Source organism: Vipera ursinii, assembly GCF_947247035.1.
Source record: "Vipera ursinii genome assembly, chromosome: 2".
NCBI lineage: Eukaryota > Metazoa > Chordata > Lepidosauria > Squamata > Viperidae > Vipera > Vipera ursinii.
In genome coordinates this window covers 71,357,880-71,384,427 of record NC_139513.1, presented here as the reverse complement: position 1 = coordinate 71,384,427, position 26,548 = coordinate 71,357,880, and the positions used below count along the sequence as shown (strand labels likewise).

Below are 26,548 nucleotides of genomic sequence, written 5' to 3'. Positions count from 1 at the left end.
CTCCATTGTTTTTGTTATTGTTGTTGTTGTTGTTATTTGTCTGAAATCTCTGATTTTCAGCTAGTTATGGCAGCAACCTACACTAGCATGAATAGTGAGGGAGGAGAAGGTTGTCTTCTCCAAGTAACCTTGTTCAACTGAAGGCTATGTTGGTGTGTACGGTATGCAGGTGGATGTAACTAAAGCTCGTGAACCCCAGCCTGGCAATTTCTGTAGCTTTTGTGCCATAATCAGATGAAGCAGCCTTGTCAGCATTAAATGGTAGGCAACAGGAAAATACATTCAGCCAGAACTAGGTTCATTGGTAATAATGCATTCTATCTATCTATCTATTTATCTATCTATCTATCTATCTATCTATCTATCTATCTATCTATCTATCTATCTATCCATCCATCCATCCATCCATCTATCCATCTATCCATCTATCTATCTACTGTCTTAATAGAAGGAAGCAAGGTTAGAGGTTACCAAGCTGTTTCCTGAAAGGCCTAGCCAGCCTTTTGACCAACTGTCCTTGAACTCTGTCTTGTTGAAATCTCTCAGCTGCTACTGTTTGGGTTTTAATTTCAGAGGAGCCAAACTCCCTGAGTTAAGGAAGCTGCATTTGTTTGTATGTTTCCCTTCCTCTTGAACTTTATTACCCTTGGCTCCAGCTGAGATCCTCCAGACTGAGGCATGAGGCAAGGAGGAAACATGAGCTGTGGAGAGGAAATGGGATTCCATGCTCAAACACACTGCTTTATGTTTCATTCCTGGTCCTAGATCCAGTTAATTAATAAGCTTAGGCCTGGCCACATGCTGGGAATTCTCTGCTTATTCTCTGGTGTTCTCTGTTGTCACTTACTAAATATGCAGTATAGGTTTCATTAGCCAAGGGGTTTCCAAGCCTTTTCATACTGTTCAATGCAGTATTTTTTTTTTAACTTTGACAACTTTCAGATGTATGAACATCAACTCCCAGAATCCTCTAGCATGGTGGCCAGGGAATTCTAGGAGTTGAAGTTCATGCATCTTAAATTTTCTGAGAATGAGAAATATTGCTCTAACAGATCCACTCCATTAAATGGCCATCCTAGTCATCAGTTTCTCCTTCTGAATAAGAAGAAGGAGAACTTCAGAAGGTTTTTGAATGGTCCTCACTATCTTGAAATACAGTGCCATTAAGCTATCAACAGGCATCACATTTATCTTTGTGCAATTGGTAAAAAAGGAAAATTAAATAAGATGAAAAATTACTAACACAGCATTATTTTCGCTGCTTAGGCTTCACTGCATAACAGCAGCAACAACAATAACAACAACAATAATAATAATAATAACAACAACAACAACAATAATAATGTCTTCCAATGATTTGGGATAGCTCACAATAAAATAAAACTACAATTAAACTGACAAAAGATGATAAGAATCAAATCAGAGGGAATGAGGCAAGGGGCTCTCACTCTCTCTTGCCAAAAAATTATTTATTTGTGTAATACATTAACACATTATTTATATCTAATTATTTATATAATTTTATTATTGTGTGTTGGCTGGGGATTTCTGGGAGTTTTTAAAATAATGTTTTGCTGCATTTCAAATAGTGACAGAAAAAAGATGAAAAATTGTACATAATAAAAAAAGACATATCAAGTGTTTAAAATGAGTATAACTATAATTATGTAATATAAATATAGTCATTTCTCATATACAATATAGCTATGATTTGTGCTGACTGGGAATTTCTGGGAGTTGAAGTTTACATATCACAAAGTTACCAAAGGTTGAAAATCACTACTTTAACAGGATCAGCTTTACTGGAGTAATTTTCCTTTTTTCCCCCAGAACCAATAAAATCAGAAAGTCCTCTTTTGGGTCCATTAGAAGGATTTTCCTTTCATGTTCCTTTCATGCATTTGTATTCAGGTCATTTTCCTTGTATCTGAAAATAAGCAGGACCCAGGAGTCTGGCATTTGCCATCCTGACACCAAGATAGTTCTCTGGAATTGTACAACTATTATTTTCTCAGACTGAAGAAAAATTGCCAAGGACAAGAAGGAAAGCTTTGACCTGTACCATTTATAGTCTGTTTCAGCTACAAATGTGTTGTAGCATAAGACATGAAAAAAGGAATGTTGGCTCTGAAATGGAAAATAATTCAAACTTCTTAAAAAAAACAGAGAAAGAGAGCACCATAAATAGGGCATGCAGAAAATTTGTTTTGCAGAGATATCCAAAATCTCATTGGAAAAAATGCTTCAAAATGTACATTTGCTGATTCTAAAGGGGCACCAGGTCTTATTTGCTCAGTCTTAAGTGTCACTTCATTGCATGTAAGTACCTGGCCATAGGACTTTCTTGTTGTAGAAAGAGCTCTCTTTAATATTAAAGCCATTTGCTGCAGAAGACCTTGTGCATTTGAATCTTTCCCTGGGTCTTGACGAAGAGAGGATGCAATTACTCACCTCCCCTTCTTGAAGTGGGCACAATTTTATAGGAGCTTAAGTTAATGTTCCATTTGTCTTCTAGGGTGAGTGTGGGAACTTCATCCGACTTATCCAGCCCTGGAATCGAACACACTTGTACGTCTGTGGCACTGGCGCATATAATCCTGTCTGCACCTTTGTCAACCGGGGTCGCAAAGCACAGGTGAGGTGATGCTAGAGCATATGTCTAGAACAGCAGCCAGAGTGGTAATAGGGAAGCATCTGGACATGGCCTCAGCTTATACTGGAAGACCAGAATCCAGATTACACTCCCATAGAACCTGGTGGGGGAAATTATGTTCAACAAACCATCAGAGGCTGACTTCCGGCTTTGAGAACTGAGACTGAGCCTTCGTTCATTTAGCCCCATGTTTAATCCCAAAGGCATAAGGTAATGTGCAATAATTTTTCCTCTAAGACTTGATACTGGCCTAAAGATACTCCTCCCCTGGATAAGTGAATATGTCAGTCTGAATCTCATCAGTTGTAGTCTCTCTCTCTCTAGTCGCAGTGTTACAGTGACTCGCAAAGTGAGAAGAAGGAGATATGTGATTAGGGATAAAGTAAGATCATTCTTGCTCTTGATGCAATTTAAACTTTCCCCTTTAAAATGGAGTTATTGAACCTATTCTCCCTATCTACTGAGCATTCAGTTCTTAGAAAGAAAGTTCAAAGCTGCGTATGGCTTCCATACTTCATATAGCTGGAAATCAATTATTCAATAAAAGCCTTTAAAAGGCTCTGCTGAGAATCTTACAAAGTGGAGCCCATTTATAAATCCAGCAACATGAACTCACGTAGCACTATTTAGTGCTGTAGTACTCGTGACTGCTGATATACTATGAAATCAAAACTAGTGTGATGTGTTTGATATTTCCCTAGCATTTCTTTTAATGAAAACTTGCAGAAAGATATTTGGATTGCTGCATTGTTTATGTTGCTTTTCTTCAGGTTGGTGGAGCAAATTTCTCTGTTCAAGAAAGAATTGGAAATTGTCTTTGCTGCTCGTTCCCAGGACCATATATGCAACTGAATATGAGATGAGGCAGTATAACTATGTAATACAGACTGCTTCCCACCCATATAGCATAAGAATGTCTCTCACTGCTTATACCTATATTAAACCCTTATGTCATATCTTCGTTCTATAGCTCTTACCAGCAGCATTTGATCTCCCCATGACTGGGATCAATGATTCCAATGGCAATAATGCTTTGCCCCCACCTGCCAGGCATCCTTCTGTATACCTATAGATCTTTGGAACTAGTAGGTCTTGAGAGACCATGCCATAAAGAAGCAAAATTCTTTGTCAAATAATGAATCTTACATAAAAACAATGAAAAAAAAATCTCTCTCCTAGAGAATGATTTGGCTCAGTAAATCAGTGTTCATAATGTTGCTTATTTTGTTTTAAGCTTATTTTTGGTTGGCTCTGGGAAATCCCTCAAAATCTGTAAAACTCTTTCATTTTTAATTTAACCTTATTTTTCCCCTTATGGTAAAACACTGCAAGTTAGAATGAGACCACTATTTTTATGGGTCTCAAAAACATCTCCATGCTTAACCTGTTTACACTGCCACCATTACAGGAAGTCTTCCTGGAAATGATTGAAGTACCTGCTTAAGAAAATATTTACAAATTCAGGACCAAGGATTACATTTTTATGTTAGCTCAAAGGCAGGAGTCTTAAGCAGAGATTAAGTCCATACAAACAAATGGTTATACAGCCATTCTCCAGCCAATGCTAACATTTTTCTAAGCAAATAGAGCAATCAGGATTTCTATGCTAGGTTCAACCACATAGTTCATATCCCAGAGGCTTGCTGTAACAACTGCACAATCATGAATGTTTCCATTTGTACGTACTAGGAAATGTACGTACCATTTGTGTGCACTTGGATATTCTTTCTCTATGCTTAAAGTATTATGATGGTCTATCTTCTGTCCATTGACAATTGAGTTGAACCAAAGGACCAGTCTTATTTCTATAATGGTCACAACTCTGAATAAGGGACTAAGGGAGAAGTATATGCAAAACTTTATGGATGCATAACTACTTTGGAAATTTGATCAGCTATGATGGAAAATGCACTTGTTTTGAAAAGGTGTTTTTTTCCCCAATTCAGTTTGTGTTCATCTATCACTAGGAGGATGATTGCAGTATGAATTGCCAGGAAGGCAGAAAATGAGGAAAGCTGTGTTTCACAGATTCTGTTACGTAGATGGAATTTTGAAAAAGATAACATGAAACTCATTTAAAAAGGACCACAAAGTTTGAAGAAAAAAAATTGCAACAGAATTTTAAAAATGGTCTATAAGTGTCTGGTGATTAATTAGGTAAATTATGTATCAGAATAAATCATGCTGACCTCATTTAATAACTGTGGTTTACAAAATAGGCATCAAAGAAATAGAATAATAGAATGTTGTAAGAAAACAGAAAAATTATAAGAGAATTAAATGTACATTGTATTATTACGTATAGCCCAGTACAACACATTTTATTTAGCAATAAACTGCCATTGCACTGAATAGAGTTCAAGCCCAGGAATGCATAGAATTATGACATGTTGCAGTAATTGATCCAGCATAATGTCATTGAAGTTGTCTAAAATTATGTCTTTAAAGGATTATTTGCATTTTGCACATCATTCATCATTTTTACAGTCTGGAAGCATGCCATGTTTTTATTGTACTATTAATAGAACATTATCCAAGTTTCATTTCCCAGCAACCAGAGGTTTTGCTGTTGTTAACATGTTTTCAGTTAACAGATAATTGACACCATCTTTGATATTAATGGGTCTGTATAACCTCCATCCGGTGTGGCTTGGTACATCTTTACAATATATGTAACATCAGCCTTATCTTTGCCATTCAGCACACCTGTAACAGTTTGTGAGACTTTTTTCATTGTAATTTGCTTCAACTTACTGGTTTTAGATATGACTGATCCTTAAAAATGATATAAAGAAAAACTGCTTGTATAGCAATGGAAAATGTTTTCACCATTAAACTATCTTCTCATAATCATTTTCCTCAAAGGTTTGCCTAGTTTAATTTCAAAACAGACCTCACGACCAATTTCTGTCACAGTTTTCTGATACCATATTGCTGCTTTGACTTTCAGTTATAACTAAATGATAAAAGAAATATAGAGAGATACAATTTTAAATAATGTTAATGCTTCAAAAAGGACCATTTCTTCCCAAGATCCAGACAAAAAGCACAGCAATTATTGAAAAGAAAAGAAAATATTTGCTGCATACTTGTTCTGTCTTTTAACTACAACTTATGCCTCTGCAAAAACCAAGTCAATGGCCCACCAAGTCCTGATGACTTACAGCTCTAACGCATGGATCACACTGACTAGAAATTGTAATTTAGCCACATTGGGAGCCCCAGATGCTCACTAAAAGTTTAAAAATGTATTAGCTAAGCAGCCAAATATTTTAGTTCTGCATTTCGACAGTATAGCTGAGATGCCTCAGGCCTTCTCGTTCTTGAGCCACCCAGGTGTGACATTCTCCAGAGAGCCCTGGAGAATAGCTGACTATCCTACTCAGACCATAAAGAGGATATAACTATTTTTGAAGGCAATCTTGGTCTCAATGGTAATCAATATATGTACGTGACAGAGACAGTGAAGCTTCTGCATGCTCTCTGGCCAGACCCTGCCATTCCTGCTTCTCTGGCAGATGTTGCTGCCAGTGCCTAACTCTCTGCTCCTCCTCTCCTCAGGCTTTTGAGCTGAACCAGTCCATCCAGCAGGGAGGACAGGGAAGTAGAGCAGTTGACTCCTCCCTCCACCCGTCTCCAGTGGAACGCAAGGTGGGAATTGCGCTCTGCCTGTCCTTCCCCAAGGACAAAATGGCTTCTTCCCTAGCATGCCTGAGCCTGGGCTCTCTAACTTTCATTTTCAACTGCCATGCACCTAACAGGCAACTAACGGGAGGGGGGAGGGCCCAGTGTGGCCAGGATTGACACATGCCCCTCCAGCAATGAGCGCGCTTCCTGTACAGCCTCTCCTTGCGTCTCCTCTCTCAAATTAATTCCTCCTTCCCCGGGCTCATGTCAGACTTGAGTCAAGAAATAAGTCTCCCCAAGATTTTTGACATTGCATTAGCGTACAGGAGAAGATCCTGTATCCATCCACTTGAAATGTAGACACATGAGATTGTTATTTCAAGCAAATGTTGAACTGAAGAGAGGCCGCCTCATAAGCTGCAAGTAGTTTGTAAGGATCAAAGTCATGATGAAAATGGGAGGTGGGGGTGGGGTGGCTATGTGGATTGGATGTATTTCTGTATGCTATAGGAACACATGTTAACAGTATGAACAGAGAGGAAGATCCAAGAGGCTGGAACATGTTTTAATTTGGGGGATAAGCCAGCTGGATGCATCCACAATTACAGATTCTATTTTTTTTTAGCTGTCAGAAAAGGAGGGAGGGAAGAAGGAAGGAAGGAAGGAAGTAAATTGTGTAGTCCATTTAGTCTGGGGTTTAGAATTACTGTCCATGAGATTTGTTTATTTATCAGATTTCTACACCGCCCATCTCACCTTAGTGACTGGGGTGGGGGTGGTGGTTACAACAACACAATAAAACAATATAAACACATGAATAAAAAGCACAGGTTAAAAAACAGGGTTGAGGACAAAGTTAAAATTTACAAATTAACAGTTAAAGAGATTTCTTTCCTAATATGTTTCTTCTTAGATTTCAATGTGATACAAATCTTTCGCCCTTCTTACATTTGGCAACAGATTTCTACATTGAGTTCAAGATGATGCACCTAAAAAGGTCATGGTGAATATGCAGGGCTGCACATAGGCTTTCTAAGGCTGAACAGATTCTTTTGGCCATCATATCAAATTGTTGCCTGACTAAAGCATTCTACAATAAAATCTAGGCTTTCAAATATTTGTCTGAGCATATTAATTTCAAGTGTTGATATTTTGTAACATTTTAGTTCACAAAGTCCTAAGAATGCAGTTTAAACAAAGATTGTCTAACTTATTTACTGGGCCTGCTGAAGGCATCAAATGTAATTCTTTCCAATGAAGAGACATTTTTTTCATCAGGTATTCATATTCCACCTTTCAACAAGTTTGGGTGACTTCTATTATTAAAAACAGACAAAATACATAGAAAATTGATAGTGACTATTTTTAGATAGATAGAAAAAGTGTTTACACACACATGGATGCACACATACACATTTGTGTGTGTGTGTGTGTACACAGACCCCTCTCTATATGTATACACCTATATGTATATGTATACATATATACTGTACATATATACACATGTACATACATATACAGCAGGTAAAGGTAAAGGTTCCCCCGCACATGCGTGCTAGTCATTTCCAACTCTAGGGGCTCATCTCCGTTTCAAAGCCGAAGAGCCAGCATTTGTCCAAGGACGTCTCCGTGGTCATGTGGCCGGCATGACTAGACGCCAAAGGCGCACGGAACGCTGTTACCTTCCCACCGTAGTGGTCCCTATTTTTCTACTTGCATTTTTACGTGCTTTTGAACTGCTAGGTTGGCAGAAGCTGGGACGAGTAACAGGCACTCACTCTGTTACATGGCACTCGGGATTCGGCCCACCAAACTGCCGTCCTTCTGATTGACAAGCTCAGTGTCCTAACCCACTGAGCCATATACATATATATCTTGTGGGGAAATAAAATTATTTATAGCTGTGATAAACAGACCTCAACAGAAGTTCCCCTGAAAAAAAAATTCTGCCATTGGTCACTGGAAAAGAACAGCTAGAAAAGGGAATCCTCCTTCTAGAAGAATGCAATGTCATATATGTGGCCAGGTATCCTTGCCCCAAGGGAAAAATGATCCCCTCACTCTCTGTCAAAGCCCTGCTATTATTCAAAAGCTCTGTCTACGTGAATTTCTGAGAACATTTTAGTTTAGTTTAGTTTAGTTTTATTGAATTTTTATACCGCCCTTCTCCCGAAGGACTCAGGGCGGTGAACAGGGCATATAATAAAAATACAAAAGTACAAAAGTTAAAAAAGAATTAAATTAATGCCCAAAATAAAACAATAAGAATATACAAATAATTAAAACCCTAAATTGACTCCCCATCAGGCCAGGCCAGCTTGTTCGAATAAATGGGTCTTTAACCCGCGCCGGAAGGAGCGGAGATCCGGTGCCATCCGGAGCTCAACCGGCAGTTGATTCCACAGAGCCGGGGCACCCACAGAGAAGGCCCTCCCCCTGGGGGCCACCAGCCGGCATTCTCTGACCGGAGGCACCCTGAGGAGGCCCTCTCTGTGGGAACGCACAGGGCGGAGGGGTGTTGACGCCGGCAGCAGGTGGTCCCCGAGGTATTCCGGACCCATGCCATGTAAGGACTTAAAAACCATCACTAAGACCTTGAACCTCACCCGGAAGACAACTGGTAACCAATGCAGCTCGCGGAGCAAAGGTGTAACATGGGAGTACCGGGAAACTCCCAAGACAACTCTCGCGGCCGCATTCTGTACCAGTTGGAGCCTCCGAGTGGTCTTCAAGGGAAGCCCCATGTAGAGAGCATTACAGTAGTCAAGGCGAGAGGTCACAAGCGCATGAGTGACCGTACACAGGGCATCCCGGTCTAGATAGGGCAGCAACTGATGCACCAGGCGAACCTGGGCGAAAGTCCCCCTAGTCACGGCTACTATATGATCTTCTAAGGTAAGCCGTGAATCTAGGAGGACTCCCAAGTTGCGCGCCCTATCCACGGGGGGTAAAGACTCACCCCCCATAAAAAGCGATGGAACATTTTGAATGTCCCGGGATGCCAGAATGTACAGCCACTCAGTCTTGTCAGGGTTGAGTTGAAGTCTGTTCCTCCCCATCCAGACCCGAACCGCCTCCAGGCAATGGGACATCACAGTGAGGGCATCACTGGGGTGGTTTGGGGTCGAAATAAAAGGTTGGGTATCATCAGCATATTGATGATACCCAACTCCAAAACCACGAATGATCTCACCCAGCGGTTTCATGTAGATGTTGAACAGGAGAGGCGAGAGAACCGACCCCTGAGGAACTCCACAAACGAGAGACCTAGGGGCCGATCTCTGCCCCCCTGCCAACACCGACTGCGAACGTCCCAGGAAATAGGAGGAGAACCACCGAAGAACCGTGCCTCCCACTCCCAATCCCCTGAGACGCCGCAGCAGGATACCATGGTCGATGGTATCGAAAGCCGCTGAGAGGTCTAATAGGACTAGGACAGAGGAACATCCCCTATCCCGGGCCCTCCAGAGATCATTCACCAGAGCGACCAATGCCGTCTCCGTGCTGTACCCGGGCCTGAAACCCGATTGGTACGGATCCAGATAATCCGCTTCATCCAGGACCAGAGGGAGCTGATGCGCCACCACACTCTCAACAACCTTCGCAAGAAAGCGAAGGTTGGAGACTGGATGAAAGTTGTTCAACACAGCTGGGTCCAAGGCAGGCTTCTTGAGGAGGGGTCTCACCACCGCCTCCTTCAAGACGGTGGGGAAATTACCCTCACTCAAAGAAGCAGATATAACCGCCTGGAACCAGCTTCGTGTCCTCTCCCTAGCTGCATTTTGATGTACCTGGGCTTTATCTAGGCTAATATTACTTGGCATTTGGAGCCTGAATGAGACTATATGCTCTCCAGTTCCTTATAGGCATAGTCACATCTATTCTTTCAGCTTGTTCATTCATCCCAACAAATGTCCTTTATGTGGTTTACACTGACTCAGCCCATTTTTTAATAAAAATTGCTGACTTTAGCAATTGTTCAGGGAAAGATGGGCCACAGTTTATTTTGCTTAGACAAATCCCTCTTTAAGATGGCATTTATATGAAATCCTAGTGGCATGAATATTGTCAAAAGGAGGAACCCATGAATAATTAATAATATTTTAACCATATAACTCACATTCCCCCTGGTGATCTCTGTGTCTTTGGATGCAAAACTGCTAAACAATTAGGATTTTCTTTTGGGGTGTTGAAAATAAAGGCCCCAAGAAGCTCCTATTTTTATTTTTATGAGAATTATCTATTAATAAATAGCCACAGTTCTTGAACAGTATCTCTACAATGCCTAGTTATCTGCCTAAATTTGAGTTTTTGACTACAAAATACAGAAAAACATGTTGTCAATCAACAGTGTCCAATCTGCAGCTGCATGTGGTCTTGGACAGCTAGGAATGCAGCTCCACAAGATAATTAAAATATTTAAATAAGTTTTTTATTTATATAGATTAACTATAATATTTATATTATATGCTGCCCAGGACCATTCCTCTTCACTCAGTGTGGGCCAGGCAAGCTGAAAGGTTGGACAATCATGTTGTAAACTATAAAAAAGCATGTTGCATACCATATTTTACATGGCTAACAAAGGTCCAGTTGTGCTTCTTAACTTACTTTGAATGTACTTTTGTTTTGAAATGCCTTTGTTAATATTTCTGATAAATTTATTTTAACATTTTCAATATGGATTTCCCCCAAGAGATTAATAGTATAAAACAGTGATGTCCCTGTCATATTTATTTCAAGATGGATCAAATAAACAATGGGAATTAAAAGTTATACTAAGTGTTATGCCAAGTGTGTCAATCAATCTGTCAAAACACAAAAGGCCTCTGAACTTTTAACAGAGCATTTGCTTTTTTAAAATTTCCTGATGGTGGAAAAACAGTAAAACAATGATTTCCTAGCAATTTATTAGACCTGGACTGCTGTTTTTTTTTTAAAAAAAGTGAATTCTACCATCCTGGTTAGGCAGGACATCTGCATGGCTCTTTATGCATCTACAGCATTTTCCAGCAACTCTTAAAAAGAGTGACCCTCAACATACCATATCAGAGTTAGGGAGTAATTAATGTCATTTATTTTAAAACTTTCAGCGTGACATCTAATGTCTGGATCTTAGCAACCCAATTCAAGCTTGTCTGCTCCTGAATATCTTCAGAGAAAAGTATGATTAGATTTGCTACTACGTGTTCTTTCATATAGCTTGTTACAAGACAACTAATGGTTATCTGAAGGTCCCTGAAGTGTTTATCAGAGAGATATGTTTCATGCTGTATTCACCTTTATCTCAGTTTAATATCTCCTAATTACACTTCAGCACCAATTCAGATACTGTCATAAACAATGTGTCATGGCATTATTTAAACAGTCCCATATGGATGGATGGATGCCATGTAAGAATAATTTTGGGGTAACTAAACACTTTCCTCAAATGTGCAGTTATTTCTCTCCACTGAATGCTTACAAGCAATGAGAAATTCTGCCTGCCTGCCAATGGTCTGAAAAATACGATACAGCAGGTCAATATAACAGGAAAATATGGGCTTCCTTGAAGAGGTTCCTCTTCTTTGCTTTGAAGGTGATTTATGATGTTTCCATGACTTGGCGAGCTCTAGAAGTAATATTTTGCATGCAGTGCCTTGTAACATAACAGCATGCAGGAAAACCTGGCAGAAAATCGCATTTTAATATTAACTATTCCCTTTTCCTATCACAAAAAGAATTATTTGGGCCAAAAAAAATATTATTTTGGCAACTCAAATGTAAAACAGATACTTGGTGGACTTGATTAACATTTCCAAAATAAAGTGGTTGGGAGAGCTGTGATGTGGTTGAAATACTGATCAGAACTATAACACATGAACAGCACTGCCCTTGCTAGAATGATCTAAGAGCATCTAAGAAAATGTTCTCAATTTAATGCATGGTTTAAATATTGCCATTTAAACCATGTGTTAAAAACAATGCCTACTGTAACTTCTCTTGCTGCCATTGGACCTTCTGGCCCAATGTTGATGGAACATTCAAAATATGGACTCTGCTTTACAATGAATCTCACTGATGGGAGAAAAGCTGTCTTTTATGGGGTGAATCATTTGTTTGCAACATGGTTTGGAGATTTTTCTCCATTCTCAAACAAGTATATCATTTACAAAGGATACCATGGCACGTTGTCCATATGATGAACTGATGTACTCCCCACTGATTTACCCCAGAATCAGTTTTCATGAATGGTTCAAGGCCACTTTGAGGAATCAGAAATATTCTGGGTCAGAATTGCCTGAATTCAAGTGTTTGTAACTGTATTGCATTAATGTTCTACTCCAGAAAAGATAACTTTGTGTTCTATAATTCATATATGTGTGCCTTATATCTGAGATGGTTGAAGGTATCCAGAGTAAAGGTATGTGATAACACAGATGGCATATCCATCTCTTGCCTTCTATTCCAGGATTATATATTCTACTTAGAGCCAGAGAAGCTGGAGTCAGGCAAAGGGAAATGCTCATATGACCCGAAGGTGGACACAGTATCAGCATTAATAAGTGAGTTTCTTGGCTGCATAATATCAGTTTTTTCTAGTGAGTATTGTATCAGTCAACGAAATCCCTTACAAGAATACTTTGCATCTGAAGGAGCCACAAAACTAAAATCACCCAAAAAGTTGGTGGTAAGATATTTTTTTTAATCACAATGAGTTTCTGAGAATTCTTACAAAGAAACGGAACGAAAACTATTTAGATTATGTTCAATCATTTTCATTTATTAAAGAAGGGATTGCTTGTCCTATTGAAATATGACACTCAATTTATTAGTATTTATTTATTCAACTTATATGCTGCCCATCTCATCTGGAGGCGATTCTTGGTGGCTTACAATCATTAAATTGTAATGATTTAATGTAGAATTAAATAGATAATTAGCAGAACTAGTAGAATTATCAACTGTTGTTCTGTCATAATTAATTCATTAATTTAGTGGACTTGATATACCATTAATTCTTGAACTCTCTCAGCAGTTCATAATAAAAAATAAAATACAATCAAAGCATTAGAAACAGTTAAGATAGCAAAGAAAAACAAAGAAAAGAACTAATAATTAAAATGAACAAAGCTTAAAAGTTCATTTTATAAGAGAGTATGAACAAACTTTGTAAAAAGTAATAAAGACCTTAGGCCCTTCAACACTGCAAAAACTATATTCCAAAGAACAGGGCTGGAAACAGAGATTGCCACTGGATGAGGTTGACTTCTCAGAGAATTCAGCAAGCATTGAGATAAATATCATTATTATTTACTAAATGTATATGCTCCTGATCTCAGGGCACCTGGGAGATGTTTTATTAAATATTCTGGACCCAAGCAATATAGGGCTTTAAAGGTATCCCATCAGGATGCTGACTCCATATTAATTCCACTGATCATGCAGAGCTGCCATAATTTCCTCCTGCAGTTTTAATCTTCTTGCCTTCGTCTTTTGATAATCAACAAACTGTGTGCTTGGCCATATGAAAGAAAAGGGGAGAAACATGTCTTACTGGTTTTTATCCTCATGCAGACCTTTCTGCTTTATGCACCTGCAGATCAATTCCAAGCCTGGACCTTCTCTGAACTTTGGCTAATGCGGTGTCTCCCTTTCCCAGATGGCTTCTCCATCTCTTATGTGGGAATGCCAGTTCCACAGACTTTTTCCTTAGGAGGAGAGCTGGAGTTACATAAGCTCACAGCAGGGAGATCATTAGGAATGGTATCATTGTCCTGCTTATCCCAGACTAACTAGTGGCACAACAGCTGCACTGTATCTCTCCACTACCCCCCAACCGCCTCCCCCTGCCCAGTCAGTTCCAGGACTGGCCAGAGTTCTTGCTTCAAACAAATCTCACAGCCCCTTGATGTGGCCTGCCAGCCTCTGATTTTGTCCAGGCAACAGTATCCATTTACAGGACAAGCCCTAAAGTTTAAAATTAATTTGGCAGCAGCTGTGACCCCAGTTTGGGAAAAGGAAGAGTTGTACCCTTATGCCAATGCATCAGGGCCTGATGAACAGCCTTGCTAGTACCATTTGGTTCATTATGAAGTCCTCTGTTATGAGCTTTGGAGCAGTAGCATCAGCAGAAAAGCCCCATGTCCCAGGCGCACATGCTTTATTTGCATATTTGCTTAACAAAACTGCCAAACAAAAAGATGTTTGCTTTTTGCCCCTGAAAGATTATTTTAAATCTTTATGTAGAGGTGAGGGTTTAGTAGAACAAGACCTGGCCGCCTTCCTGCCTTTCTTTTCCTAGTGGCTCTTTAAAATTTGGCAGAAGCTAAGAGCTTGGCCTCGGGGTCATTATGAAATATTTAAAAGACTTCTAGGTTTGAAATAAGCTGACCTTCAGAATATAGAGATTCAGTGGGCTTATCTTTACAGGCAGCTTAGGACAGGGCCTGGGAACTAGGAAAAAATAGGGAAATCTGTGTACTTCACTCTTCCTCTTTCCCATATCTTTCTGCACAATATTGCTCCCTTTTGAGGTACAAACTACGCAGTCCCGTCTACTACTAGCTGTATGTACGGTATTTAAAATTTAGGTTGCCTATTGAAGCACTAACCTGAGCAGCAGTTCTTGTGACTAAAGGCAAAACTGTGACAATACAGTTGTCAGTACACTTCAGTATTGTTATAGCTGGCCCCATTCAGGAAAAAAATAAATTTTGGATTCAGTTTCTTCTTCCCTTGACATTATATAAAACACCAAAGTCATCACTAAAGGTTCCCCTTTCTGTTTTCTGAGATGGGCCAGGGAATAATCCCACAATTGTTGTGTACGGTGGGGAAAACGGTCAGGGGGAAGGTCCTTTCCAGTCTTCTTCTACTCTGTTCATAGAAATATTACGAAATATCCAGACAGTGCTCTCTTCTGTTTGTAGACATCTCTTTCATTCAGCAAATCAGTGGAATGAGTAAATGGGAATCCTAGCTGAGTAGAGTACACTTGCTTTGTTCCTAGCATAGGAAAGAGGGCCATTTATTATCATATAGCTTAACTTTTCTAGCCTAATGCCCTCAACACAAAAGTTGTGTTGGGCGACTTTTTCCAGGACACTCTGCCAGCGTGGCAATACAGTCATGGCAAGAAATTCTATAAGGCATTCCTTAGAACAGAACAATTGTGTTCTCTTCCTCCCCCTCCCCCTATTTTTGCCTCTTGCTCACAGATGAAGAACTCTATGCTGGTGTCTACATTGACTTCATGGGCACAGATGCCGCCATATTCCGCACTTTGGGCAAGCAGACCGCCATGAGAACTGACCAATACAACTCCCGTTGGCTCAACGGTAAGTGAGGGGCATAACACAACAGAGTTTGTGAGGGAGGACAGAAAAGGATAGTGTGTTCGACAAGTGAGTCCAGTGTACGTGCCACACTGTGGGAAAGAGAACTGGTGCTGAAATTGATTTCTTAAAAATATTTTTTTTTCTGTCTGAAAGCAGCAGAAACATTGTCTGTGCAGAGTTGAAGGGTTCCTACACTCACTTTTTAATTGCATGTTCCTTCAAGAAAGAAATACCAATTGGCACACCGATACACTAATTTGCTATCATTATGCTTGTAGGAATACCCAGCTATGTCCTTCCTTATTTTTAAATCCCTTCTGTCAATGCACAACGTGGTATATGACACTCCAAGATTTGATTTCTTCAAAGTATATGGTATCGTGTCAAGTCAAATCAGCTTTCTCTGATTGGTTTCTTTTATTTAGACATATATAGCCTGCTCCTAACTCAGCTATGAATCTTCATTAAGCTCTTTGGATCCAAACTTCCTTCTTGGTGCTCTGTGGGTCTTTTAAATTATATTTCCATTCCCATGACACTCTCCATATCTTTCTGCTATATCCTCTTTCATAAGATGCACACATTTCTTTTTCAATCTTCATAATACATTGATTCCTCCTTTCTGTTCTTTCTGTCCTTTGCTCATGTTGTCTATCAATGTTCAAGAAAATGGAATAGAGTTCTTTCTTTTTTCCCCATGCTTGTAACATCAAAAGATCTGAAATGCCTCATGGGGGGTGGTGGTTTGAAAAACACAGTGTTTGAGGAATATATACTTGTTGATTTGATGTTGCTCGATGCCAAACAACTCTGGATGGCTTGCATTTTTAAAAGTAAAAGCAGTAAAATATTTTTTAAAAAACACCAAATGATATGGGTCTAGAAGAAGAAAAAAATGAACAAAAAGCAACCGAAAGAGATTCCCAAGGCCGGGGAGAACAGCAAAACCTTAAAAAGATTTTGGAACATCTTTAGGGTGGGAACCAAATGGCTCTCTGGAGGGATACTATTGCAGGGGACAGACACTGTGGCAGAGAAGGTCCAAATGGGTGAACAAATAGAGGAAACCTTGCAAGGTGTCTGCATAATCTTAGGAGATGGGTAGAAACAAGAGAAGTTAGGTAGTTCCGCAAAGATGCAGGCTTCATAGGTGATAATCAGTCCCTGGAATTCACCAGAAATCCCAGAGGCAAACAACATAGCTTGTGGAGCAGCAGTGTTACATGGACATACCACGCCACATCCGTCACTGGCCAGGCTGCCATACTTTGGATCAGTTGTAGCCTCTGGGTAATCTTCAAGGGCAGCCCCATGTAGAGCAGGCTGCAGTAATCTGCAAATGCTCATTTGTTTACGCTTAGCAATATCAGATCGCTGAAGGTGACATAACTGTACCAAGTGACAACTGACCTTTATATAATTTTGTTTAGCCAGCTGGGGAGGAATACAACTATTATCAGCTGGAGGGCCCCTTTGTTTGCTTCCATGCCTGTGACATATTTCCTCTTCTGTTAATTCAAAAGCAGGCTGTTTCTGGCATTATTCCTCCCTACAAAGTTGATGGTAAAGGGCAGATTTGTATTCTTGTCATTTTTGATGACTGATCCAGAGCATTTAATCCCTCGCCGCATCTTGTCCAGCATGCATCATGGAATGGGGGCCAATAAGAAAAGATCTTAGCCTCCTGTTGTTTGCAACTCCAGCTGTTAAGGAACAGCACAAGCAGCTGAGTAAACTGAGGTTGAGTATCATATTTAAAGGAATATCATTTTAGTAACTTGAAGAGAGCTATCGGTTGGATTACATGGGCGACCACATGCTTGACAATTATTAATACTGATGTTCTAAAGAAATTGCCAAACTTCTCCAAATTGCAAGCCTTCTAGAAATTCTTAGAAGTTTCTGAAAGTGGACAGGTGTTCTTGCAGCAACATAAATCTTATGGCAGAGTCTCATACAAAGGAATGTTTGGTAGAAATTGTGGTTATTCAGTTTGGATTTACAAAATATTCCATGTCTTCAATAAGAAAAAGAAATGAGTGGACTTGGTATGCTCACTGCAATGTTCTCCACTGGGCTGTATTCAAAAGAAGATATAGGAAGTGTATTTCTGCCAATGCAGTGCCGGGCAAGTGAAACCGCCTGAACACATCTTCGTCTGCCTATATTACAGACATCCACTACTGGCTAGATTGCCAGGCCATACAGATTTCAGGCTACTTTCTGATTCCTACATAATATATACTGTTACCAAGTTCTACCCAGCTACCTGCAAAACTTCCTAGGTATTGGACTGCTGACTAGAACCAGTCCTGGTCAACACATGCCTGAGTGTTACGTTGCTATCTCTAATCTGTAGTTATTCAGCATTGCAAATTCTATTGCAGTAGCTTTTTTTCTTGTAGTTTTTTTTAGATAGCACAGTTTATTATCTTATTATATTTTATTCATCTGTTGAATTTTAGCTAAATTTTAATTTAAGTTAACTAATAGCTTTTTTTAAGTTTACACTTTTATAGCAGTTTTATAGCTTTTCCCCTTACCATCTTTTAACTCTGTAGTACACACAAGTCCTAGACTGTTCTTATGTTACAGTTATCAATTCTATAGTCTCTGTAGAGTTGATAACTATAGTTATCAATTCTATAGTTGTCAATAAAGTTTTTACTTGATTCTGGTAAAAGTATTGGACTGTGGACTTGTACACTGTGACAGTTTAGCAAAGATGCAGACAAATATTTTAAGGCACCAGTTTTTGGCATTGGTAAATTCAGAGCAGGCCCACAGGCAGGAAGAATTTTAGATGTAATATGAAAAATGATTTTAGTGTACGCCACCTTCAAATATACCTGCAGAGTTTTTTATGAAGTAATTTACCACTGCTTGGTGGTAGATATTTTAATATTTTAATGAAATATTTCCAGCTCTAAAAGTCATGAACTGATCAAAACATATCATAAACTAAACTTACAGTAAAAAGTGATGTTAACAAACATCTCGTGGAAATCTAATTTTGCTGGGGAAATTTTAACAAAAATATAGTTTCAGAGTGTTATATTGATTTAATTAAGATCATATTACACTTGCTGACAATTAGCCAAAATGAAAATGTTGACTTAGACAATCTGCAAACAGAATCTATAAATAACCTAAATGCATGCATGGTGTGATGGAAGCAAAGCCTATTGCCAGGCAGGGCATTTTTATATTTTACTAAATGAAACAGGGTAGCATACAGTATATGTGGCTACAGTGAAGTCACAACTGAACAGAACCTAATGAACTCTTTGTGAAGGTGCAAAAGGTGTTTCGTTGTTTAGTGAGGGTTTCGGAATGGTATTGATGGAAATGACCTTTGCAGTATGGCAGGAACCCTGATGAAAAGAAGTTTAACAATATAGAAGATTTCAGAGTTTGGCACAACAATAGCCCAACTTTGGTTGTCATCAACTGAAAACTGTTGGCCATAAAAGGACCTGCAGGGTTGATCGACTTACTCATAGCAACATTCTGTTGACACACACACACAGAGCCAAAAACATAGGCTATGTCCAAATAAATTCTTAATCTTCTAAGTTATTGTTTTCCTGAATGTAGCCCAAACCATTCCATGAAGTACTATGATACAGTATATTGTCTGAAAAGAAGCTTTGTCTCTTTTCTTAACCATCCTGTGCAAGCAATTGAACTACCGTGGACACCTTCTTTTATACGCTCATGCACAGGATGTGTCTATAGAAGCTGAAGAGAAAATAAGCTTTTGCAAGAAATAAAGCACTGAGTGTGGTTTCTATTTAGATAAGGGAACACAGAACTAACAAGTTTGGAATGGCTTTGTTCCTAAATTTTGAGAAACACTGCCTCAGCACGTTTATCTAGTATTACGCATGCATTCCTGTTCACTCTTTTCAAGCACTGCTGTGTAAATAAAAGAATTCTTCATTTCCTCATTTTACATTACAAATGGGATAATACAAGGAACAGAATTCAGAACACCACCACCGTGGACTATAGCCTAGTTAATCATACTGCTTGCTACGTTTTCCTCAGAGCTGTGGTGAATAGCTACTTAGCTCACTGAATACTGTGTCAACATCTTTTTTTCTGTTGGCTGAGATAAAGACTTGCCTTGAGTACAACTATCAACACATCCCAGGAGAGGGCTTCAGTGCAACAAACAGCAAGGGGTGTGGAATTCTTTCCAAAAATAGTTGAGGTTTTTTTTGGGGGGAGGGAGAATGGTGGGGCTGGGGTATGAAATATTGCCTGAAGAAATTTTAAAAAACTTTTTGAAGTGTAAAACATTTAAACAATAATTAATTTACAGAGGTAAAACTTTAAAGCAAATTGCATGTCAGAGGTCAGTAAGACAGGGATTAAAAATCATACTATCAGCATAGCAATGTTCTTATACAAATCTGTGGCACATCCGCATCTACAATGTTGTGTACAATTCTGGTGGCCACATTTGAAAAAGATTATAACAAAACTGAAAAAAATGCAGAAGAGGGCAATCAAAATGACCAGGGGCTTCAAATATTTTCCTTTAAGAAAAAGCTGACTCTTTTCACAGCATGTAATTAAGCTATGAATCCATTACCACAAGTTATGGTTGTGGTCACTAACGTCAATGAGTTTAAAAAGAGATCTGATACATTCAAGGAATACAGATCTATTGATCCATTTGTCTTCAAGACTCTGGTTTCGGTGTGACATGCTTCAAATTGCAAGAGAGCCAAAGCAGGAGACTGACATATCTCCATCTCCTGCTTATGAATACCCAAAGGCCACTGTAAAAAAACCCAAAATGTAGGGAAAAGGTTCACCTTGGCTTGATTCAGCATTTATATAGGAGGGGTATAAATATATCCCTTCCTCCTCCAGTTTTCCCCACAACAACAACCCCTCTGAGGTGAGTTGGACTGAGAAAGAGTCACTGGCCCACAGATGTTGTGGCTAAGCTGAGACTTGAACTCACAGTCTCCAGCTTTCTAGCCTGATGTCTTAACCTCTACACCAAACTGGGTCTAATGTGCATGAGCTGAGGTAGGTTGGACAAACTGAAGACATAAGGACGTACAAAGATGCCTGGCCTATACTGGTCCCTGAAAATAGGCTAAATACTGTATTTAGTTAATTTATTGCTTGAATGCATAGTTGATTTTTATTTTTGCAAGTGTTTCTATACTATGTGTTTTAATCTTTCTATAAGTCACTTTATGGAATCTGAATTTTATTCATTTTATTACTGAAAAAACCCGGTAAAGTATATGACTTCTTAGATGCTAACTTAGTTGTTATTGGCAAACCAATAACAACTGGTTTGTCGCACCCAAACCAATTTTGTTAGATTTAGTAGTCCTAAATTTTGCAGTGAAAACAAAAGCAACACATTTAAAGTGCTCTTTTTTTACTCAATTAAAATTCCAATATTCTCTTAGGATCCAGAAAATTCACCAAATTACTTCACATATCAAAAAAAAATAAGATTAGTTTGAGCATGCACTTTGAGAATGAAAATATAAACTAGTGCTGGTGAATCTTGCTGTAGTTGCGTTATTAAAATTGCTTCTAATTCTTTGACCAGATAATTTACATTCTAGCTTTTGGGGCGGCAAAGATTCAGATTAAGAGCCAGTTTGGTGTAGTAGTAAAGACATCAGGTGAGAAACCGGAAGACAATGAGTTCTAGCACAAAGCCAGCTGGATGAGCTTGGGCCAGTCACTTTCTCTCAGCCCTAGGAAGGAGACAGTGACAAACCACTTTAGGAAAACCTTGCCAAGAAAATTGCAGAGATTGGTCCAGGCAGTCACCAGGAATACAATGCTGACTGGACAGCACTAAAAGAAAAAAATTCAGATCAGGTTTCTGGTATATGAGCACAGATGTTTCAAGCTAATTTCAAGCGAGACCCAACTTTTGGCATGCAACAACCTTCTTTCAGTCTAGATCATTTTTCAACTGAGAATTTAATTTCAGATAAAAGAATCGTGTCCCAGACGAGGCTACAGAAAATGTGAGGCAAATAGCTGCAATTAACAGAACAAGCAATATGTTCCATTATAATATGCTAGGAAAAAATGCCAGTTGATAGAGTTTCGAGCCAGTTAACTTGGCAGTGCTTTGTATTCTGGAACAATAAGCTAAGTTCAAGCCTTAACTACAGCAGATTTGGAGTACAAAAAGAAAATGGAAGATGTTCCCTTTTTCAGTGGGTGAATCCTGACACCAAAATGCTGCTGGGGAATTGTACAGATTTTGTTGCACTTGCATTCTCTAGATTTTGGTGTGCAAGGACCACATTTTCTTAAAGGATATGCTGAGGATCACATTTGACCTCTGAGTTCCAGAGGGAGAACTTACAGTTTGTGGCAAAATTGTAGCTACCGGTATTAGGCTCCAGCCATATACAGTATTTCATTATTTCCCCCTTCAAATTAACATTTGAAAACAATGTGTAGAAATATATGAAGGCCGAACGGAAGCGTTAAAGCTGTGGTGATGCAGTGGTTAGAATGCAGTTCTGCAGGCTACTTTTGCTGACTGCTGGCTGCCAGCAGTTCGGCAGTTCGATTCTCAGCAGCTCACGGTTGACTCAGCCTTCCATCCTTCCGAGGTTGGTAAAATGAGGACCCAGATTGTTGAGGGCAATAGGCTGATTCTATGAACTGCTTAGGGAGGGCTGTAAAGCACTGTGAAGTGGTATATAAGTCTAAGTGCTACTGCTACTGCTATTTAGAGGGGTCTGTTTGGGTACCACTGCTATAGATTTCTGGAAACTGGGAGGAATATTTCTCCAATTCTTTTTTCCTAGTGATTGTCTTGCTTTTATTCTCCTCTGCAGATCCAGCATTTGTCCATGCAAAGCTCATCCCAGACAGTGCTGAAAAAAATGATGACAAATTGTATTTTTTCTTCCGAGAAAAATCCACCGATTCTCCACAGAGCCCAGTTGTCTACTCCCGCATTGGACGTATTTGCTTGGTGAGTGCAGAAAAAACCCCAGACTGGATGATGTTGAGAGTTTCCCGTACAAAAAAATAATAATAATCCTAAACATTTCTATATTCCCTCATCCATCCTTTTCAAAAGGTAAAAACCTCCTCTGCTCTCATTGTTATTACACCTCTTATCATACTTTGGTACATTGTTCTATAGCTAGAATATCTGTCCAGTCCCATACAGTCATCTCTCTCACTCCCAAAGTTTTCCCTTGTGGGAACTTTGTTTTTTTTTAAAAAAGTCAAATATTTCAGTTTAAGGGCAAGCCTAAATATAACCTATTGATTCCAGCATGATTAGGTTGCAGCTGTAAACTATAGTATGTGTGGCTTTCTTTAAAAAAAATCACAACATTTATATCCTAGACAGAACATATAAGTACTTTTCTGTTGTTCATTATGCCAACAACCTGGTGAAGTGAGTTTTGCTGAGTGTGAGAGAGCTACAGGCCCACCCTTAACCAGTGAAATTCCAAGACCGAGATAGAATTTCAGCCTAAATCTCACTCTTCTTTGGTATAGAATGACGATGGAGGCCATTGCTGCTTAGTAAATAAATGGAGCACATTCCTAAAGGCACGACTCATCTGTTCTGTCCCAGGGCCTGATGGAATTGAAACACACTTCGATGAACTCCGTATGTATATTCATGGCAGGGATTGCATGGCAGTGGCGGGGGGTGGGGGGGGGGTGAATGGAAAGAGATGAGGGAATACATAAGAGAGTCATTGAAGCCCTAAGCAATTTAAGAGATGGCCTAGTCTGCAAAGCTCAGATAGATTTCCCAGTGGCAGCCAATAGATTGGATCTGCTCTGTAGACTGTGCTGATATCTCTGGAAAAATATGTTTGCATAGTTCTCATTTAAAATGAAAAACCTTTTCCCCAAAATTCTAAATAAAAATGAGGGTAATTTTCTGTCAGAGTACAGAGCTAAGATTTTTTTTAAATTGTGTATGCTTAAGGTGGAAAAGCAAGAAAACTGTACTGAAGTTCATCTTCAGGATATCTGATAATATTTCACCTCTGCCGTCCATGAGGATTATGGATGGTGGAGCTACTTCAGGTTACTCCAAGGTATCAAGCTGGAGAAGTCTGCCTTACATGCATAGTATCCCAGAAGTTCATTGAGTAGGTCATATCATTTGAATGATTTTTTTTAAAAAACTAGAATGGCTTGAAGAGACAGCAGGTACATCCCTTTGGGTAACTGAAGCCATGAATATTTGCCTAAATCCAGGAAAACTAAACCAATATTTGGAAAGACTCAATATTAAAAGGCAATTTTAATTGCTTTGATGGTTAAGATTGAAGGTCAAAAAAAGGGGAGATAAGAAATAGTAGCAGCAATGACTTTTGGCAGGATTTTTTGAAATGTGTGATTTGTCAACCATGAATGAAATGCTTTGCAAAAAAGAAAAAAGAAAAAAAGAGGTCATTTTTCTCAAAGCAAATCTGTGTGCCACTGTCCTTGTGTCCTGCCTGCAGGCTTTGGGGAGTTTGCAGTTTAGATGGCTATGGTAGGAAACAGGACCTTTGTCTTAAAATAGGCCTTTTCTTAAAGGATCTCCTTTGATATAATAAGCAGCACTGTAGCAAAACCTGATTCTAAACAGATGGGTCAGATTCATTTTGGATTGTCCCATCACAATTTGTTTCTTTGTATTACATTGACTAGCTTGCAGCGCTTGCTAAAAAAGGAAGGGTGAGAGGGGAAAAAGAAGGTTTGAGTTACCACATTTGAAGATCAGGGCCAGCTCTGAGATAATAGAAGATCATTCAAAGCAGGGAGCCTTGCTTAACCTCCTGATAGATATTGTGTTTGGGGGCAAAGCGAAGAGGAGGGGCTCCAGGACGGGTGTGATTAATGTTGGGGATCCCATTTGCTAGAAAGGCAGCCGCAATCGCTTAGCAGGCTGCTTGTCAGCTTCCTTTCAACACCTGCTAAACAAATGGCTGTTTGGTCATTCGGGGAGAAATCCCATCGCAGCTTTTAGCATCATCAGAAGCCTTTGATGGATTCTCTCCTGCCAGGGCACAAGTTAGCATTGGGCCTTCCTTATGCTTGCTTCGCCTCACTTCCTCAAAATTATTACCAGACGGTTCACTGGCAGTCTTCATTCCCTAGGTCCTTCTGGAATCTCTTGGCAGGGTTCCTGCCTGCTTACCGGAAGGATCTCTTCGATCAGCATCTGAGGCTGAATTAGAAGCAACATCTGCATACTTTCCTGTACAGGGACATTTTTGATTCCCATTTGGAATCGAAATGAGAGGTTAAATGAAAACTGAAAGTTGAGCATGATTGAAAATCTGCTGAAACATGCAAAAACAGGGGGGGGGGAAAGAGTGTGGTTTTAGACAGTCCAGGTCGAATGATCATTTCTTGTATTTTAAACATTTTTTTTCTAATCCAGCATGATAAAAAAGGATTTATTTGATGCTCATTAGATGTAATTGTGGATTAGTTGGAGAGTACTTTGTAACTGATTAATGGAATTTGATTTAACCTCTGTCATCATCCAGTAGACTCAGGTTTCTTCTGATCCACTACAACTCTGTATAAAGCCCCGCCCCCCCATGGTGCTGTGCTGGGTTGACCTGGGGTAGCTTGTTTTGCCCAAGACAGTGAGTTTCCTAACTATTTGTACCACTTTGTATGGCAGAATTATATACAGAACAAACAGGGAATGCAAAGCCCCAAATCTGTTTCTCTTAAGCTACCGTGGATTTGATTTAATAACACTTCCACACACAGCAAAGATAGGTAGCTCCACAAAAAAAGCCAGGATATCAGTCAAGAAAGCTTTCCTAATATATCTGGGTTAACCTCAGATTCCTTTGATTATCTGCTGCTGAATCATCAGGACAATCAGTTGCGCTGTGTGATTGACTATCTCCTTTCTCTTCAAGAGGATGTCTTCATCCAGCAGACCCAGGATGTGAAGAATCCCATCATTTATGCCGTTTTTGCAGCCTCTGGGTGAGTGCTTCGTCCGGTACTCATAATAGTCTATCTTTTCGCCTTCTTGAGCAAAGTCCCCGGGCTTAACTTGAAATCAAAATGATGGTAAAAGCAGATGCCATTGACCCCATTCTGTGAATACTGGTCATCTGCTCCCTGCTGAACCGAGGAGGGTGTGGAATGAAGGTGGGGTTGCTGTAGAATTTTGTGGCAGAGCTGGAACACAGCCCAGACGTATTGGCTGCCAAATGTAGGGTTTTCACACAAACTGCACCCTAACAACTGTAGCTGATGACTTGGTCATAACTTGGAGGAAGGCAGGTGGTGGTTCCTCTTCCTTCCCAAGATACATTTTTGCTCAGAAGGATCAAGGAAAGATCATGTCTTTCTTTAGATCAGCAAGCAGTAGCAGCAGCTAATGCCGTTTTCCTCCACGCTTCTAACCGTAATGACTGATACTGGAATGTTATCTTGTTGAGAACAAAGCAAGATAACTCCAAAACAGGTATTTGAGACTGGCCCCAAATCCCACCTTTGCTTTGTCTCTCTAACACTGATAGCAGTGTTCCAATATCTAAAGGGTTGCTACAAAAAAGAAGGGGTCAACCTATTCTCCAAAGCACCAGAGGGCAGGAAAAGAAGCAATGGATGGAAACTAACCAAGGAGAGAAGCAACCTAGAACTAAGGAGAAAAATCCTGACCGTTAGAACAATTAACCAGTGGAACAGCTTGCCTCCCCATGTTGTGAATGCTCCAACATTGGAGGTTTTTAAGAAGAAATTGGACAACCATATGTCTGAATGGTATAGGGTTTCCTGCTTGAGCAGGAGGTTGGACTAGAAGGCCTCCGAGTTCCCTTCCAACTCTGTTATTCCCTACCCCAACCTTTTGCTAATCCTGGCTTCTTGGGACTTTAAATCATTGCACATGCGATCAGAGGTTTAAAGGAGTTCCAAGAGTTTGCCAGCAACCAAAGATGAATGA

General features: G+C 39.6%; 1 protein-coding gene across 1 annotated transcript in view; it reads left to right on the top strand.

Moving 5' to 3' along the window:
* Positions 1 to 26,548, top strand: part of SEMA3F (semaphorin 3F) — a 166,510-nt gene that overhangs the window by 122,345 nt on the left and 17,617 nt on the right. Inside the window, exons 5-11 of the mRNA XM_083356151.1 lie at positions 2,516 to 2,635; positions 6,215 to 6,304; positions 12,732 to 12,825; positions 15,481 to 15,600; positions 22,446 to 22,585; positions 23,125 to 23,239; positions 25,512 to 25,581. Coding sequence (XP_083212277.1) covers positions 2,516 to 2,635; positions 6,215 to 6,304; positions 12,732 to 12,825; positions 15,481 to 15,600; positions 22,446 to 22,585; positions 23,125 to 23,239; positions 25,512 to 25,581 — 749 coding nt within the window. The remainder of the gene's footprint in view (positions 1 to 2,515; positions 2,636 to 6,214; positions 6,305 to 12,731; positions 12,826 to 15,480; positions 15,601 to 22,445; positions 22,586 to 23,124; positions 23,240 to 25,511; positions 25,582 to 26,548) is intronic.